This window comes from Sebastes fasciatus, chromosome 10 (assembly GCF_043250625.1).
Source record: "Sebastes fasciatus isolate fSebFas1 chromosome 10, fSebFas1.pri, whole genome shotgun sequence".
Classification (NCBI taxonomy): Eukaryota; Metazoa; Chordata; class Actinopteri; order Perciformes; family Sebastidae; genus Sebastes; species Sebastes fasciatus.
Window position 1 is genome coordinate 20,785,810 of NC_133804.1, and position 20,030 is coordinate 20,805,839.

At 40.6% G+C, this 20,030-nt stretch overlaps 4 protein-coding genes across 10 annotated transcripts in view; 1 reads left to right on the forward strand and 3 right to left on the reverse strand.

The window, feature by feature from the left end:
• The window catches only part of LOC141775507 (protocadherin alpha-C2-like), a 213,456-nt gene that overhangs the window by 138,033 nt on the left and 55,393 nt on the right, over positions 1–20,030 (reverse strand). The window contains exon 1 of one of the 6 annotated variants that reach the window (XM_074648955.1): positions 10,453–12,819. The exons of 2 other annotated variants lie outside the window; for them this stretch is intronic. In XM_074648955.1, coding sequence (XP_074505056.1) covers positions 10,453–12,810 — 2,358 coding nt within the window. In that variant the 5' untranslated portion in view covers positions 12,811–12,819. Of the gene's footprint in view, positions 1–173; positions 2,670–3,835; positions 6,209–7,042; positions 9,573–10,452; positions 12,820–20,030 lie in introns of those variants that run through there. 3 more of the 6 variants (XM_074648953.1, XM_074648952.1, XM_074648957.1) reach the window with 3 other exon arrangements.
• LOC141775515 (fibroblast growth factor 18-like) overlaps positions 1–20,030 on the forward strand; it is a 305,178-nt gene that overhangs the window by 103,272 nt on the left and 181,876 nt on the right. The gene's annotated exons all lie outside the window — the stretch shown is intronic.
• Positions 13,874–16,611, reverse strand: LOC141775498 (protocadherin alpha-8-like). Its single transcript, XM_074648926.1, has one exon. The coding sequence runs from the start codon at positions 16,265–16,267 to the stop codon at positions 13,877–13,879; it is 2,391 nt and encodes a 796-aa protein (XP_074505027.1). The 5' UTR covers positions 16,268–16,611; the 3' UTR covers positions 13,874–13,876.
• LOC141775497 (protocadherin alpha-8-like) lies at positions 16,866–19,890 on the reverse strand. The gene has a single exon (XM_074648925.1). The coding sequence runs from the start codon at positions 19,735–19,737 to the stop codon at positions 17,347–17,349; it is 2,391 nt and encodes a 796-aa protein (XP_074505026.1). The 5' UTR covers positions 19,738–19,890; the 3' UTR covers positions 16,866–17,346.

The following is a 20,030-nucleotide window of genomic DNA, read 5'->3' on the forward strand; positions in this document are numbered from 1 at the left end:
ATGAAAGCATAAAAGGAAAAAAAAAGTGTACTCCAAACCGAGAGTCCCAAATAAGAATTACACATTACGATATTGATTGAATAATTACAGCCTATATTCTGAATAATATAATGGATAATAAGAATTATTTATAATTAATTCCATCCATTAATGGGTTATAGCAATTTTCTTACCTCTCCAGATGTTCCTCTCCTGTCAGGGAGCACTAGTGTGTTGGCATGGCTGCCCGGGACTATAGTAGATCCTATACTCATCCTGGGTCCAACTAACATGTACCGTTTGTCTCCAGATCTGTACTGGATGCTGTGACACAGTGTCCCATCATAATTAGGCTCTGGTAGATATTTAGAAGTATAGTCTGTGGATTTAGAGCACTGCATTGCGATCAGCACGATGATACTGATGAGAAAAAGTGTTGAAACTGAGCCCAAAGTTATCATCAGGTAAAAAGTCACATTATTGTCTTCATCAACATTTGTTGCAGTTTTAACATCAGAAGCAGCAAAAGCCTCTTTGGGCTCCACAACTTTGACAATCACAGTAGCTGTTGCTGAGAGTGAAACGTTCCCGTTGTCTTTCACCAGTATGAGCAGTTTATGCTCAGCCTCGTCTGTCTCTGTGAATGAGCGAAGTGTTCTGACCTGTCCTGTATAGCGGTCCAAACCAAAGAGACTGTGGTCAGTAACTTCCTGCAGTGAAAACAGTAACCAGCCGTTATATCCTATATCAGCGTCATAGGCTCTGACTTTAGTCACCAAGTGTCCTGCGTTCACATTGCGGGGAATCTCCTCCACACCTTCAGCAGAACCGTTAGAGCTGACTGGATACAGGATGACTGGAGCGTTGTCGTTCTGATCCAGAATGAACACGTTCACTGTGACGTTGCTGCTTAGTGACGGAGTTCCAGAATCTGTGGCAACAACTTGGAACTGGAACGTTTTCAGAGTCTCAAAGTCAAAACTTTTCAGCGCCAAAATATCTCCATTTTCAGAGTTAATATTTAAAAACAGTCCAGAATTATCTCCACTGCTCTCCCTCGGAATGTGATATAAAATATGCGCATTATCACTATCATCAAGGTCAGATGCCCTAACAGAAAATACTGGTGCAGTTAGGCCATTGTTTTCAGTAATATAGAACGTATATGGGCTCAGTGAAAACTGTGGTCTGTTATCATTCACATCTGATACAACAACACTTATTGTCTTCTCAGATGAGAGCGATGGCTCGCCTGTGTCCTTTGCAACAATTGTAAGTTCATAAAAATACTTTTCTTCTCTGTCCAGTTGTGATTTGGTCACTATTGCGTACATATTATCTTGCAAGGATGGAGATATAGCAAAAGGAACGTCCTCGCGTATAAAGCAGGAAACCTTCCCATTAAGGCCTGAATCCAAATCATTGACGCTGATCAGAGCTACTGTTGTTCCAATTCTAGAATCTTCGGGAACTGATTTGGAATATGATGTAACTTCAATCTCTGGGGGATTATCGTTAAGGTCGATTACCTTTATTATCACAGTTTTGTATGTTGAAATAGGGATGGTGCCCTTATCTGAAGCTTGTATATCTATTTCATAGTTCTCATTTTCTTCAAAATCTATTACACCTGTCACTTTAATTTTGCCCGTCCTTGGATCTATGTTAAATATTTGTTGTAAATGTGTGTCCACTTCTTTACCAAATGAGTAAACTATTTCACAGTTTGCACCCTCATCCAAATCAGTCGCATTAACCTGAATAACTAATGTACCAGGGGCTGAGTTTTCATTTAAAGTGGCAGAATATATATCTTTTGTAAAAACGGGTGAATTGTCGTTAACATCAAGCACCTCAATTAATATTTCTATTGTTCCAGACCTCGCAGGCTTCCCACCGTCTATAGCTGTAAGCAGAAGCTTGTGCTCCCTCATGGCCTCTCTGTCTAACTGCTTCTGTAAAATCAGAAAGGGCATCTTACGGTCTTCGCCCCTCTCCTTAACTTCCAAACGAAAGTGATCATTGTGGCTGAGTTTATACTGCTGGACAGTGAACTGACCACCGTCGGGGTCGCGTGCAGGTTGGAGCTGGAAGCGCGCTCCCGGTAATGTCGATTCAAACACCTCCAGTCGCTTCTCCTTCTCTGGGAAGACGGGGGAGTGGTCGTTCACATCCAGCACCTCTATGGCCACATAATGGATCTCCAGAGGGTTTTCCAGCACGGTTTTAAGGTTGATTATACACGCGTTGCTTCGCTCACAGATCTGCTCCCTGTCCACCTTCCTACTGACATACAGGATACCGTCATCCAAACGAAAAAGGGGTTCCGTTGCACTGCCAACAATGCGATACTCTCTACCTTTCAGCGTAGCCTTATCAATTCCTAAATCTTTCGCTACGTTTCCAACAACACTTCCTTCTTTCACATCCTCGGAGATGGAGTATCTGATCTGAGCTGAGGCTTCGCTCCAACACGTTACCAAAGCCACCATGAAGGCGAAGCATCTCCATTGCTGTATCCACGCCTGGCGTCCGCTTTGTTCCATTATGTGCAGAAAAAAAATAAAATAATAATAATTCCAGGATCTATAAGTGTATGTTTAAGAAATAACAATCAGCCGTATTCCTTTGCAAACTGCGCCCCATCGCCACTACAGTCCTGGGAATTGAACAGAGCTAGCTTCGTGTTCAAGACCCTTTCCACGTAATGCCAAAATACAGGATTGGACCTAAAGGTGATGACGAAAAGCTCCAGACGCATAATGTGCCATTATACCGACACCATGCGATCCAGAACGTTATTGCAACACTATTCAAACAATAAATGTAGTAAAATAAAAAGTTCCCACAACAACGAAAACACTAAGTGACTAACCGCCTGTTAATGTATGAAGAAAGTTTTGCATTAACGGTTTTCATTAAGCAGTGGACTCGAGTCACAACCAGTTTCCTCTTCAGAAAGCAATTAATTAGAAGAATGTAGACCAGAAATAACTGCATTTTTTTTTTTTTAAAAGGAAAACTTTCAGCACCACGGACAGCGACACATCCTTCTGCGCTCAGAGTTTTCGGAGTAGATTACTTGAACGCCATTGGAAACTGTATTAACATATAGCCTATTGTAAACCTCCAAACAACCAACAACAAGAATACAGAGTTACTGTGTATGTAAAAACAAATAGAACATTATGCTATCTAGACAAGAGATGCTGCTTTTAAAACATCGGAAATGAAACATTTGCCCAAAAGACATTTTACTTAAGTGTGTTCATGGTTCTAAAATGCCTCCACTCTGGATTCCACATTCATAGCCTACATGAAGGCGAGTAAATTCTATGATGCAAGTACTTGAACTTAAGCATCACAGGATTGAAATGCTATTCAGTGACAGCTGCTAAAGTATATTCAGAATTGCACCCTCAAGAGCCTCTTTTTACAAATAAAAGTGCATTAGTGTTGTGTAATAAATGATCCAATGTATGTTTATGTTAACAATGTGTGTATTCGGATTTCCATGACATTTTTACATATCTTATTAATAATAAAAAGACAAAAAGTTGGACTATTGTTGGTATTAAGTTATCTTCTCTCCAGATGTCCTCCTCCTGTCAGGGAGCACTAGTGTGTTGGCATGGCTGCCCGGGACAATAGTAGATCCTATACATATCCTTTTAAAATATCCTATAAAACCGAAGGGTATCACACAAGTGTCCTACTTCTTAAAACTTATAATGCCAAACAAGCAGTAAAGATGCTGTAAATGTAGTAGAAGATAGGCTGAACTGATTAATGAACGGACACATGAATAACACTGCCAGTAGAAACAAGCCAGGGTTTTCACAAAAAAATGTCTTACCTCTGCAGTCGCAGACCTCCTGTCAGGGAGCACTAGTGTGTTGGCATGGCTGCCCGGGACTATAGTAGATCCTATGCTCATTCTGGGTCCAACTAACATGTACCGTTTGTCTCCAGATCTGTACTGGATGCTGTGACACAGTGTTCCATCGTAATTAGGCTCTTGTAGATATTTAGAAGTATAGTCTGTGGATTTAGAGCACTGCATTGCGATCAGCACGATGATACTGATGAGAAAAAGTACAGACACTGATCCCAGGGTTATGATCAGGTAAAATGTCACATTGTCCTCCTCGTCAACTTTTGTTGTACTTTTAACATCAGAAGCAGCAAAAGCCTCTTTGGGCTCCACAACTTTGACAATCACAGTAGCTGTTGCTGAGAGTGAGACGTTTCCATTGTCTTTGACCAGTATGACCAGTTTATGCTCAGCCTCGTCTGTCTCTGTGAATGAGCGAAGTGTTCTGATCTGTCCTGTATAGCGGTCCAAACCAAAGAGACTGTGGTCAGTAACTTCCTGCAGTGAAAACAGTAACCAGCCGTTATATCCTATATCAGCGTCATAGGCTCTGACTTTAGTCACCAAGTGTCCTGCGTTCACATTGCGGGGAATCTCCTCCACACCTTCAGCAGAACCGTTAGAGCTGACTGGATACAGGATGACTGGAGCGTTGTCGTTCTGATCCAGAATGAACACGTTCACTGTGACGTTGCTGCTTAGTGATGGAATTCCAGAATCTGTGGCAACAACTTGGAACTGGAACGTTTTCAGAGTCTCAAAGTCAAAACTTTTTAGAGCCAAAATATCTCCTTTTTCAGAGTTTATGTTGAGAAATGAAGCCAATTTATTTCCTTCGCTTCCATCTCTGAGAATATGATAGGATATTAGTGCATTGTCGTTCTCATCACGATCAAAAGCTTTAACAGAAAACACAGAGGCTCCTGGCTCATTGGCTTCAGTGACATAGAAAGTATATGGACTCAGTGAAAACTCTGGACTGTTGTCATTCACATCTGACACCACAACGCTTATTGTCTTCTCAGATGATAATGACGGCTGGCCAGCATCTTTTGCAGCTACTGTTATGATATATTGTGACTGTCTTTCTCTGTCCAAAGGAGATTTTGTCACCAATGAATACATTTTGTCTTGTAATGATGGTGATAAAGCGAAAGGAACATCCTCACTTATGGAGCAAATAATTTTTCCATTGAGACCAGAGTCCAAGTCATTTACACTGATAAGGGCAACTGTAGTTCCAGGTCTGGAATCTTCAGGGATGAAGCTTGAAAATGAGGTAACTTCAATCTCAGGTGCATTATCATTCATGTCAACTATCTTGATGATGACACTTTTTTGTGTAGCCAGTGGAGCTAGACCTTTATCTGATGCTTGAATTTCAATCTCATATTCGTCCATGTCTTCATAATCTATGACACCTTTAACAGTTATTTCACCTGTTGATGGATTTATTTCAAAAACTTTGAATAATCTTTGACTCACACTGTTGCTAAATGAGTAAACTACTTCTCCATTTGGTCCTTCATCTAAATCAGTTGCATTCACTTGAATGACTGTTGTGCCTACTGGAGCATTTTCATCGAGCATCACAGAATAAACTTCTTGAGAAAAAACAGGCGCGTTATCGTTAACATCTAAAACATTTACTATAATATTCATGTCGCCAGATTTCGGGGGTTTGCCTCCATCCAGTGCAGTCAGCACTAACGAGTGGCTTCCCACAGCCTCTCTATCCAAAGATTTCTGTACAATTAATATAGGTATTTTACCATCCTTTCCTTTATCTTTAACTTCCAAACGGAAATGGTCATTTGGGCTGAGTTTATACTGCTGAACAGAGAATGGACCGCCGTCTAGATCTCGTGCGGCTTGTAGTGGAATACGTACTCCTGGTAACACAGACTCTGAAATCTCCAGCGTTTTCTCTTTCTCTGGGAAACTGGGAGAATGATCATTTATATCCAGCACTTCCACTCCAACATAATGGACCTCCAGTGGGTTTTCTAGCACAGTTTTAACATTTATCAAACATGTCCTGCTTCGCTCGCAGACCTCTTCTCTGTCAATCTTCCGGCTGACGTACAGGACACCATCATTCGGATTTACATGGAAAAGATGTTCCATAGCAGTAGAAACAATCCGATACTTCCTGTCTTTCAACGTGCTTTTATCTAATCCCAGATCCTTTGCTATATTTCCAACCACAGTTCCTTCGTTCACTTCCTCAGAGATAGAATATTTTAATTGCGCCGAAGCCACGCTCCACAAAAGCACGGCAACCACGCAGCCGACCAAACATCCTCTCGCCCTTCGTGCCTCGCATCCTCTTTGTTCCATGGTTATAAACAAAACTGCTATCGATTCCTCACGGGATTAATAACCGTGTTGTAAGACATGTATCCAACACATGCGGGTATGCAAATGTCCACTCTGTTTAAAAAAAAGGTTAAAACACGGGACAATATGTAGCCTCCAGCAGCAGCGAGCCGCCAAGTGATTCTGCCAGTATCGAACTGAAAGCGCTATAAAGAGGTGGGACCAAAATACAGTGACGACAAGTTAAAACCGTTATTGTCCTAACACACTGACACCATGCGATCTCATTGCTCACTACAAGGAAATTAAAGTGTATACAGTTATTTTTATAGAAGAATGACAACGTTTTATATGTATTTACGTTTGCCATATTAGTATCAGCACCATGGACAGCGAATGAAGCCAGTTATAATTAGGTCCAGGCACACGTTTGACTTTATATTATATTACAGAAGCCCAGAAAGCTCTAATAACATTATTGTCAAAGTTAAAGTGCAGAATGTTCAATATTATGCAAATTGTTATTTAATAAATCAAAGTACTTTGTAATACTAGTATGTGTTTTTATAATATAGTGAAAAAGAAGGAAACTACGAAATAATAAATCCCTGAATGAGCGTTAACGTAAACCAATATCGACTGTTAGTATCCTTACAACTATCCTTAAAATGACATACAGTATGATCAAAATTGCAGCTGAAAACCGAAGGGTATCACACAAGTGTCCTACTTCTCAAAACTAATAATGCCAAACAAGCAGTAAAGATGCTGTATATTTAGTTGATGATAGGCTGAACTGATTAATGAATGGACACATGAATAACACTGCCAGTAGAAACAAGCCAGGGTTTTCACAAAAAAATGTCTTACCTCTGCAGTCGCAGACCTCCTGTCGGGGAGCACTAGTGTGTTGGCATGGCTGCCCGGGACTATAGTAGATCCTATACTCATTCTGGGTCCAACTAACATGTACCGTTTGTCTCCAGATCTGTACTGGATGCTGTGACACAGTGTCCCATCATAATTAGGCTCTTGTAGATATTTAGAAGTATAGTCTGTGGATTTAGAGCACTGCATTGCGATCAGCACGATGATGCTGATGAGAAAAAGTACAGAAACTGATCCCAGGGTTATGATCAGATAAAATGTCACATTGTCCTCCTCGTCAACTTTAGTTGTACTTTTAACATCAGAAGCAGCAAAAGCCTCTTTGGGCTCCACAACTTTGACAATCACAGTAGCTGTTGCTGAGAGTGAGACGTTCCCATTGTCTTTGACCAGTATGACCAGTTTATGCTCAGCCTCGTCTGTCTCTGTGAATGAGCGAAGTGTTCTGATCTGTCCTGTATAGCGGTCCAAACCAAAGAGACTGTGGTCAGTAACTTCCTGCAGTGAAAACAGTAACCAGCCGTTATATCCTATATCAGCGTCATAGGCTCTGACTTTAGTCACCAAGTGTCCTGCGTTCACATTGCGGGGAATCTCCTCCACACCTTCAGCAGAACCGTTAGAGCTGACTGGATACAGGATGACTGGAGCGTTGTCGTTCTGATCCAGAATGAACACGTTCACTGTGACGTTGCTGCTTAGTGACGGAGTTCCAGAATCTGTGGCAACAACTTGGAACTGGAACGTTTTCAGAGTCTCAAAGTCAAAACTTTTTAGAGCCAAAATATCTCCTTTTTCAGAGTTTATGTTGAGAAATGAAGCCAATTTATTTCCTTCGCTTCCATCTCTGAGAATATGATAGGATATTAGAGCATTGTCACTCTCATCACGATCAAAAGCTTCAACTGAAAACACAGAGGCTCCTGGCTCATTAGCTTCAGTGACATAGAATGTATATGGACTCAGTGAAAACTGCGGTCTGTTATCATTCACATCTGACACCACAACGCTTATTGTCTTCTCAGACAACAACGAAGGCTGTCCAGCGTCCTTTGCAACTGCTGTTATAATATAGTGTGACTGTTTCTCTCTGTCCAGAGGGGATTTGGTCACTAATGAATACATTTTGTCTTGTAAAGATGGTGTTAATGTAAAAGGAACATCCTCACTTATGGAGCAAATAACTTTTCCATTGAGACCAGAGTCCAAGTCATTTACACTGATAAGAGCAACTGTAGTTCCAGGTCTGGAATCTTCAGGGATGGAGCTTGAAAATGATGTAACTTCAATCTCAGGTGCATTATCATTCAGGTCAACTATCTTAATAATGATGCTTTTCTCTGTTGTAAGAGGAGCCAGACCTTTATCTGATGCCTGAATTTCAATTTCATATCTGTCCTTCCCCTCGTAGTTTATTAAACCTTTAACAATTATCTCCCCTGTTGATGGATTGATCTCAAAAAGTTTTAATAATCTATGACTCACACTGTTGCTGAATGAGTAAGCTACTTCTCCATTTGGTCCTTCATCTAAATCAGTGGCATTCACTTGTATGACTGTTGTGCCTACTGGAGCATTTTCATTAAGCATAACAGAATAAGCATCCTTAGAGAAAAAAGGCGCGTTATCATTAACATCTAAAACATTCACTAGAATATTTATTTCGCCAGATTTCGGAGGTTTGCCTCCATCCAGTGCAGTCAGCACTAATGAATGGCTTCCCGCTGCCTCTCTATCCAAAGATTTCTGCACAATTAATATAGGTATTTTACCATCTTCTCCTTTATCTTTAACTTCCAAACGGAAGTGGTCATTGTGACTGAGTTTATACTGCTGAACAGAGAATGGACCGCCGTCTGGATCTCGTGCGGCTTGTAGTGGGATACGTACTCCTGGTAACACAGACTCTGAAATCTCCAGCGTTTTCTCTTTCTCTGAGAAACTTGGAAAATGGTCATTTATATCCAGCACTTCCACTACAACATAGTGAACCTCCAGTGGGTTTTCTAGTACGGTTTTCAGATTTATTATACACGTACTGCTCTGCTCGCAAACCTCTTCTCTGTCAATCTTCCGGCTGACGTACAGGACACCGTCATTCTGATTTACATGGAAAAGAGGATCCGCTGTACCAGACACAATCCGATACTTCCTGTCTTTCAGTGTGCTTTTATCTAATCCCAGATCCTTTGCTATATTTCCAACCACAGTTCCTTCGTTCACTTCCTCAGAGATGGAATATCTTATTTGCGCCGAAGCCACGCTCCACAAAAGCAGAGCAACCACGCAGCCGACCAAACATCCTCTCGCCCTTCGTGCCTCGCATCCTCTTTGTTCCATGGTTATAAACAAAACTGCAATCGATTCCTCACGGGATTAATAACCGTGTTGTAAGAAATGTATCCAACACATCCGAGTATGCAAATGTCCACTCTGTTTAAAAAAAAAGGTTGAAAACACGGGACAATATGTAGCCTCCAGCAGCAGCGAGCCGCCAAGTGATTCTGCCAGTATCGAACTGAAAGCGCTATAAAGAGGTGGGACCAAAATACAGTGACGACAAGTTAAAGCCGTTATTGTCCTAACACACTGACACCATGCGATCTCATTGCTCACTACAAGGAAATTAAAGTGTATACAGTTATTTTTATAGAAGAATGACAACGTTTTAGATTTATTTACGTTGCCCCTGTGAGTGAAGTTTGTTTGGTATCAGTACATCAGCTGGGGTGATGCCTTCTTAGGAGGATTTCACAAGCAAAACTTAAATTCTTCTGAATGAAAATGTAGACATCAAATCCTCCCAAAATGTTTGATGCTTCTATAACTTCAATTTCAAGTGTGAGGTAATTGCATTTAATATATTAGTGATTTTAAATTTCTTAGTGTATCAACAAGTATCTGGACATTATAGCAAAACCCATCAGCACCATGGACAGCGAATGAAGCCAGTTATAATTAGGTCCAGGCACATGTGTGACTTTATATTACAGAAGCCCAGAAAGCTCTAATAACATTATTGTCTAAGTTAAAGTGCAGAATGTTCAATATTATGCAAACTGTTATTTAATAAATCAAAGTATTTTGTAATATTAGTATTTGTTTTTTATAATATAGTGAAAAAGAAGGAGACCACAAAATAATACATTTCTGAATAAGCATATACGTCAACCAATATCGACTATCCTTAAAATGACATAGTATGATCAAAATTGCAGCTGAAAACCGAAGGGTTTCACACAAGTGTCCTACTTCTCAAAACTAATAATGCCAAACAAGCAGTAAAGATGCTGTATATTTAGTAGGTGATAGGCTGAACTGATTAATGAACTGACACATGAATAACACTGCCAGTAGAAACAAGCCAGGATTTTCACAAAAAAATGTCTTACCTCTGCAGTCGCAGACCTCCTGTCAGGGAGCACTAGTGTGTTGGCATGGCTGCCCGGGACTATAGTAGATCCTATACTCATTCTGGGTCCAACTAACATGTACCGTTTGTCTCCAGATCTGTACTGGATGCTGTGACACAGTGTCCCATCATAATTAGGCTCTTGTAGATATTTAGAAGTATAGTCTGTGGATTTAGAGCACTGCATTGCGATCAGCACGATGATGCTGATGAGAAAAAGTACAGAAACTGATCCCAGGGTTATGATCAGATAAAATGTCACATTGTCCTCCTCGTCAACTTTAGTTGCACTTTTCACATCAGAAGCAGCAAAAGCCTCTTTGGGCTCCACAACTTTGACAATCACAGTAGCTGTTGCTGAGAGTGAAACGTTCCCATTGTCTTTCACCAGTATGACCAGTTTATGCTCAGCCTCGTCTGTCTCTGTGAATGAGCGAAGTGTTCTGATCTGTCCTGTATAGCGGTCCAAACCAAAGAGACTGTGGTCAGTAACTTCCTGCAGTGAAAACAGTAACCAGCCGTTATATCCTATATCAGCGTCATAGGCTCTGACTTTAGTCACCAAGTGTCCTGCGTTCACATTGCGGGGAACCTCCTCCACACCTTCAGCAGAACCGTTAGAGCTGACTGGATACAGGATGACTGGAGCGTTGTCGTTCTGATCCAGAATGAACACGTTCACTGTGACGTTGCTGCTTAGTGACGGAGTTCCAGAATCTGTGGCAACAACTTGGAACTGGAATGTTTTCAGAGTTTCAAAGTCAAAACCTTTTAGAGCCAAAATATCTCCATTTTCAGAGTTTATGTTGAGAAATGAAGTCACTTTATTATCTTCCCTTCCATCTCTTAGAATATGATAGGAAATAAGTGCATTGTCTCCCTCGTCACGATCAGAGGCTCTTACAGAAAACACAGAGGCTCCTGGCTCATTAGCTTCAGTGACATAGAAAGTATATGGACTCAGTGAAAACTCTGGACTGTTGTCATTCACATCTGACACCACAACGCTTATTGTCTTCTCAGATGATAAAGGAGGTTGACCAGCGTCTTTTGCAGTTATTGTCAGCTCATATTGGGACTGTTTCTCTCTATCTAGAGGCGATTTTGTCACTAATGAATACATTTTGTCCTGTAAAGATGGTGATAAAGCAAAAGGGGCATCCACTCCTATGGAGCAAATAACTTTTCCATTGAGACCAGAGTCCAAGTCATTTACACTGATAAGAGCAACTGTAGTTCCTGGTCTGGAATCTTCAGGGATGGAGCTTGAAAATGAGGTAACTTCAATCTCAGGTGCATTATCATTCACGTCTATTATCTTGATAATGACGCTTTTTTCTGTTGTAAGAGGAGCCAGACCTTTATCTGATGCTTCAATTTCAATTTCATATCTGTCTTTCTCTTCATAATCTATTAAACCTTTAACAATTATTTCACCTGTTGATAAGTTGATATCAAAAAGATTTAACATATTTTGATTCATACTCTTGCTGAATGAGTAAGCTACGTCTCCGTTTGGTCCTTCATCTAAATCAGTTGCATTCACTTGTGTGACTGTTGTGCCTACTGGAGCATTTTCAGAGAGCGTAACAGAAGAAACATCTTTAGCGAAAACAGGCGCGTTATCATTAATATCTAAAACTTTTATTAGAATATTCATATTACCAGATTTCGGAGGTTTACCTCCATCCAGGGCAGTCAGAATTAATGAGAGACTTCTTGCAGTTTCTCTGTCTAAAGATTTCTGGACAACCAATATAGGTATTTTACCATCTTCGCCTTTATCTTTAACTTCCAAACGAAAGTGATCGTTGTGACTGAGTTTATATTGTTGCACGGAGAAATGACCACTGTCTGAATCTCGTGAAGGTTTTAGTTTAAATCGTGCTCCGGCCAACACGGATTCTGAAATTTCCAACGTTGTCTCTTTCTCCGGGAAACTGGGAGAATGGTCATTTATATCCAGCACTTCCACTCCTACGTAGTGGACCTCCAGTGGGTTTTCTAGCACGGTTTTCAGATTTATTAAACACGTACTGCTCTGCGCGCACACCTCTTCTCTGTCAATCTTTCGGCTCACATACAGGACACCCTCGTTCGGATTTACATGGAAAAGAGGATCCGCATTACTAGAAACAATCCGGTACTTCCTTTCTTTCAGTGTGCTTTTATCTAATCCCAGATCTTTAGCTATATTTCCAACCACAGTTCCTTCGTTCACTTCCTCAGAGATGGAATATCTTATTTGCGCCGAAGCCACGCTCCACAAAAGCACAGCAACCACGCAGCAGACCAAACATCCTCTCGCCCTTCGTCTCTCGTATCTTCTTTGTTCCATGGTTAAACCCAAAAACATCAGTTATTCCTCACGAAAACGACTGCGTTATAATGATCCAATCCAACTCTTCCGTGTATGAAAATATTCATCCTCCTCTTACAACGACAGACATGACGATAAATGGAGTATTTCCAAAGGCAGCAGTGAGCTCAGAAGCGACCGTGTTAATATCGGACTGAGGAAGCTATCAGGAGGAGGAACCAAAATGCGCTGACGACACGCACTTTTCATGCTAACTTGTTCTATTACACTGACACCATGTGATCTAAATCCTCACTACAGAAAGTCAAAAGCCAGTAGCACTTTAACTGAATTATCGATTATGTCTGTATGTTTAATTTTAATTTATGTATGTCGAAAAATTACTCCAAACTAGTGTGATGATGAGGAGGCTGCTCTCTCTAAACACGGAGTCTCCTTCTGATAAATAAAAAACCAAACTATTCAAAATGTTGACAATATTCTAGCTAACACGTGGGAATATGTTTACTTCATTTGATAAAGTTATATGAATTAAAACACTGACATGAAGTCACTGTTGTTTGATATAACTTATGGACACATCCTGGGAAGTGAGAGCAATCATGCTTAGCACCATGGACAGCGATAACGTCTAACTTTACTGCTGTCCATCTACATTTGGTGATAGTTTTCCATTTCGAGACTGTAAATAATGTACCATGGACACTGGCTTATTCAAGGATTTGTCTAGGAAAACAAAAGAGTAGCCAACAGATCCAATGCATACCAAGGCCCCAAGACAGCATGTAATATGTGCAGTATAAGTCAAATAAAATGGTCATCAGACATGCCACAGCTTTAATAAGTAATAGTCAGCTACAAATTCTGATGAAAAGCAACTAATCTTGAATATGAATTTCCATCCACTGTTAAGTCATCACAAGCTTCCTCTCGGTTTAATTATGATCAATATGTTTCCTCTCTTAACTGATTTATTTGCGTCAACAACCTAATGCTTTACTTTCTGGACACTAAGCAGGTAGGTCTCCACAAAACATATATGCTTAAATATGAATGTCATTCTTTGGAGAAAAAAAAATCGTATTTAAATATGTCTTACCTCTGCAGTCGCAGACCTCCTGTCAGGGAGCACCAGTGTGTTGGCATGGCTGCCCGGGACTATAGTAGATCCTATACTCATTCTGGGTCCAACTAACATGTACCGTTTGTCTCCAGATCTGTACTGGATGCTGTGACACAGTGTTCCATCATAATTAGGCTCTGGTAGATATTTAGAAGTATAGTCTGTGGATTTAGAGCACTGCATTGCAATCAGCACGATGATACTGATGAGAAAAAGTACTGAAACTGATCCCAGGGTTATGATCAGATAAAATGTCACATTGTCCTCCTCGTCAACTTTAGTTGCACTTTTCACATCAGAAGCAGCAAAAGCTTCTTTGGGCTCCACAACTTTGACAATCACAGTAGCTGTTGCTGAGAGTGAGACGTTCCCATTGTCTTTCACCAGTATGACCAGTTTATGCTCAGCCTCGTCTGTCTCTGTGAATGAGCGAAGTGTTCTGATCTGTCCTGTATAGCGGTCCAAAGCAAAGAGACTGTGGTCAGTAACTTCCTGCAGTGAAAACAGTAACCAGCCGTTATATCCTATATCAGCGTCATAGGCTCTGACTTTAGTCACCAAGTGTCCTGCGTTCACATTGCGGGGAATCTCCTCCACACCTTCAGCAGAACCGTTAGAGCTGACTGGATACAGGATGACTGGAGCGTTGTCGTTCTGATCCAGAATGAACACGTTCACTGTGACGTTGCTGCTTAGTGACGGAGTTCCAGAATCTGTGGCAACAACTTGGAACTGGAACGTTTTCAGAGTTTCAAAGTCAAAACTTTTTAGAGCCAAAATATCTCCTTTTTCAGAGTTTATGTTGAGAAAAGAAGTAACTTTATTATCTTCCCTTCCATCTCTGAGAATATGATAGGAAATAAGTGCATTGTCTCCCTCGTCACGATCAGAGGCTCTTACAGAAAACACAGAGGCTCCTGGCTCATTAGCTTCAGTGACATAGAAAGTATATGGACTCAGTGAAAACTCTGGACTGTTGTCATTCACATCTGACACCACAACGCGTATTGTCTTCTCAGACGACAACGAAGGCTGTCCAGCGTCTTTTGCAGTTATTGTCAGATCATATTGTGACTTTTTCTCCCTGTCTAGATGAGATTTCGTTACTAATGAATACATTTTGTCTTGTAATGATGGTGATAAAGCAAAAGGAGCATCCTCACTTATGGAGCAAATAACTTTTCCATTGAGACCAGAGTCCAAGTCATTTACACTGATAAGAGCAACTGTAGTTCCAGGTCTGGAATCTTCAGGGATGGAGCTTGAAAAGGAAGTAACTTCAATCTCAGGTGCATTATCATTCACGTCTATTATCTTAATAATGACGCTTTTCTCTGTAGTTAGCGGAACAAGACCTTTATCTGATGCTTCAATTTCAATTTCGTACTTGTCCTTTTGCTCATAGTCTATTAAACCTTTGACAGTTATGTCGCCTGTTGATGGATTGATATCAAAAATCGTAAATAACTTATTACTCACACTGCTACCGAATGAGTAATACACCTCTCCATTCTGACCTTCATCTAAATCAGTTGCATTCACTTGTATGACTGTTGTGCCCACTGGAGCATTTTCAGAGAGCGTAACAGAGTAAACATCTTGAGAAAAATTAGGTGTGTTATCATTAACATCTAAAACGTTTACTACAATAGTCATAGTACCAGATTTCGGAGGTTTCCCTCCATCCAGTGCAGTCAGAACTAATGACTTAATTCCTGCTGCTTCCCTATCCAAAGCTTTTTGCAAAACCAATATTGGTATTTTACCATCTTCTCCTTTATCTTTAACTTCCAAACGGAAGTGGTCGTTGTGACTGAGTTTATATTGTTGCACAGAGAATTGACCACTGTCTGAATCCCGTGAAGGTTTCAGCTGAAATCGTGCTCCAGGTAACACAGACTCAAAAATTTCCAACCGTCTCTCTTCCTCTGGGAAACTGGGAGAATGGTCATTTATATCCAACACTTCTACTCCTACGTAGTGGACCTCCAGTGGGTTTTCTAGCACGGTTTTCAGATTTATTAAACACGTACTGCTCTGCGCGCACACCTCTTCTCTGTCAATCTTTCGGCTCACATGCAGGACACCATCGTTCTGATTTACATGGAAAAGAGGATCCGCATTACTAGAAACAATCCGATACTTCCTTTCTTTCAGTGTGCTTTTATCGAATCCCAGATCTTTAGCTATATTTCCAACCACAGTTCCTTCGTTCACTTCCTCAGAGATGGAATATCGTATTTGCGCCGAAGCCACGCTCCACAAAAGCACAGCAACCACGCAGCCGACCAAACATCCTCTCTCCCTTCGTCTCTCGTATCTTCTTTGTTCCATGGTTAAACCCGAAAACATCAGTAATTCCTCACAAAAACAACAACTGCGTTATAATGACCAAATCCAACTCTTCCAAGTGTGAAAATATTCATCCTCCTCTTATAACGACAGACATGACGATAAATGGAGTATTTCCAAAGGCAGCAGTGAGCTCAGAAACGACCGTGTTAATATCGGACTGAGGAAGCTATCAGGAGGAGGAACCAAAATGCGCTGACGACACACACATTTAATGCTGACTTTTTCTATTACACTGACACCATGCGATCTAAATCCTCACTACAGAAAATCAAAAGCCAGTAGCACTTTAACTGAATGATCGAATATGTCTGTATGTTCAATTATTATTTATTTATGTCTAAAAAATAACTCCAAACTAGTGTGGTGAATGGAAATACAGTAGACGCGGAGGCTGCTCTCTCTAAACATGAAGCCTCCTTCTGATGAATAAAAAACAAAACTATTCAAAATGTTGACAATATTCTACCTAACACATGGGAACATGGTTAATTAATTTGCTAAAGTCATATGAATTAAAACACTGACATGAAGTCACTGTGGTTTCATATAACGTATGGACTCATACTGGGAAGTGAGAGCAATCATGCTTAGCACCATGGACAGCGATTACGACGAACTTCACTTCTGTCCAGCTACAGTTGGTGATAGTATTCCATTTCCAGACTGTAAGTAATGTACCACGGACACTGGCTTATTCAAGGATTTGTCTAGGAAAACTAAAGAGTAGCCAACAGATCCAATGCATACCAAGGCCCCAAGACAGCATGTAATACATATATGAGGTAAAAAACAAATAAAATAGTCATCAGACATGCCACAACTTTAATAAATAATAGTCAGCTACAAATTCTGATCTAAAGCAATTAATCTTTAATATGAATTTACATCTACAGTTAAGTCATCACAAGCTTCCTCTCGGTTTCATCGTGATCAATATGTTTCCTCTCTTAACTGATTTATTTGCCTCAACAACTTAACCATGCCTAAATGCTTTACTTTCTGGACACTAAGCATGTAGGTCTCCCCAAAACATATATGCTTCAATGTGAATGTCATTCTTTGGAAAAAAATCTTATTTAAACATATCTTACCTCTGCAGTTGCAGACCTCCTGTCAGGGAGCACTAGTGTGTTGGCATGGCTGCCCGGGACTATAGTAGATCCTATACTCATTCTGGGTCCAACTAACATGTACCGTTTGTCTCCAGATCTGTACTGGATGCTGTGACACAGTGTTCCATCATAATTAGGCTCTTGTAGATATTTAGATGTATAGTCTGTGGATTTAGAGCACTGCATTGCAATCAGCACGATGATACTGATGAGAAAAAGAACAGAAACTGATCCCAGGGTTATGATCAGATAAAATGTGACATTGTCCTCCTCGTCAACTTTAGTTGCACTTTTCACATCAGAAGCAGCAAAAGCCTCTTTGGGCTCCACAACTTTGACAATCACAGTAGCTGTTGCTGAGAGTGAAACGTTCCCATTGTCTTTCACCAGTATGAGCAGTTTATGCTCAGCCTCGTCTGTCTCTGTGAATGAGCGAAGTGTTCTGATCTGTCCTGTATAGCGGTCCAAACCAAAGAGACTGTGGTCAGTAACTTCCTGCAGTGAAAACAGTAACCAGCCGTTATATCCTATATCAGCGTCATAGGCTCTGACTTTAGTCACCAAGTGTCCTGCGTTCACATTGCGGGGAATCTCCTCCACACCTTCAGCAGAACCGTTAGAGCTGACTGGATACAGGATGGCTGGAGCGTTGTCGTTCTGATCCAGAATGAACACGTTCACTGTGACGTTGCTGCTTAGTGACGGAGTTCCAGAATCTGTGGCAACAACTTGGAACTGGAACATTTTCAGAGTTTCAAAGTCAAAACTTTTTAGAGCCAAAATATCTCCTTTTTCAGAGTTTATGTTGAGAAATGAAGTCACTTTGTTATCTTCCCTTCCATCTCTGAGGATATGATAGGAAATAAGTGCATTGTCTCCCTCGTCACGATCAGAGGCTCTTACAGAAAACACAGAGGCTCCTGGCTCATTAGCTTCAGTGACATAGAAAGTATATGGACTCAGTGAAAACTCTGGACTGTTATCATTCACGTCTGACACCACAACGCTTATTGTCTTTTCAGATGATAATGGAGGTTGACCAGCATCTTTTGCAGTTATTGTCAGCTCATATTGGGATTGTTTCTCTCTGTCTAGGGGAGATTTGGTCACTAATGAATACATTTTGTCTTTTAATGATGGTGATAAAGTGAAAGGAACATCCTCATTTATGGAGCAAATAACTTTTCCATTGAGACCAGAGTCCAAGTCATTTACGCTGATAAGAGCAACTGTAGTTCCAGGTCTGGAATCTTCAGGGATTGAGCTTGAAAATGATGTAACTTCAATCTCAGGTGCATTATCATTAACGTCTATTATCTTAATAATGACGCTTTTTTCTGTTGTAAGAGGAGCCAGACCTTTATCTGATGCCTCAATTTCAATTTCATATTTGTCCTTCTCCTCATAATCTATTAAACTTTTAACAATTATCTCCCCTGTTGATAGATTGATATCAAAAAGATTTAACATATTTTGATTCATACTCTTGCTGAATGAGTAAACTACTTCTCCATTTGGTCCTTCATCTAAATCAGTTGCATTCACTTGTATGACTGTTGTGCCTACTGGAGAATTTTCAGAGAGTGTAACAGAAGAAACATCTTTAGAGAAAACAGGTACGTTATCATTTACATCTAAAACTTTTATTAAAATATTCATAGAACCAGATTTTGGAGGTTTCCCTCCATCCAGTGCAGTCAGCACTAATGAGTGACTTCCTGCTGCTTCTCTGTCTAAAGATTTTTGGACAACCAATATAGGTATTTTACCATCTTCTCCTTTATCTTTAACTTCCAAACGGAAGTGATCGTTTTGACTGAGTTTATACTGCTGCACGGTGAAATGACCACTGTCTGGATCCCGTGAAGATTTTAGTTTAAATCGTGCTCCGGGCAACACCGACTCTGAAATATCCAACGCCGCCTCTTTCTCTGGGAAACTGGGAGAATGGTCATTTATATCCAGCACTTCCACTTCGACATAATGGACCTCCAGCGGGTTTTCTAGCACGGTTTTCAGATTTATTAAACACGTACTGCTCTGCGCGCACACCTCTTCTCTGTCAATCTTTCGGCTCACATACAGGACACCATCGTTCTGATTTACATGGAAAAGAGGATCCGCATTACTAGAAACAATCCGGTACTTCCTTTCTTTCAGTGTGCTTTTATCGAATCCCAGATCTTTAGCTATATTTCCAACCACAGTTCCTTCGTTCACTTCCTCAGAGATGGAATATCTTGATTGAGCCGAAGCCACGCTCCACAAAAGCACAGCAATCACGCAGCCGAGCAAACATCCTCTCTCCCTTCGTCTCTCGTAGCTTCTTTGTTCCATGGTTAAACCCGAAAACATCAGTAATTCCTCACAAAAACAACGACTGCGTTATAATGACCAAATCCAACTCTTCCAAGTGTGGAAATATTCATCCTCTTCTTACAGTGACAGACATGGCGATAAATAGAGTATTTCCAAAGGCAGCAGTGAGCTCAGAACCGACCGTGTTAATATCGGACGGAGGAGGAACCAAAATGCGCTGACGACACGCACATTTAATGCTGACTTTTTCTATTACACTGACACCATGCGATCTAAATCCTTACTACAGAAAATCAAAAGCCAGTAGCACTTTAGCTGAATTATCGATT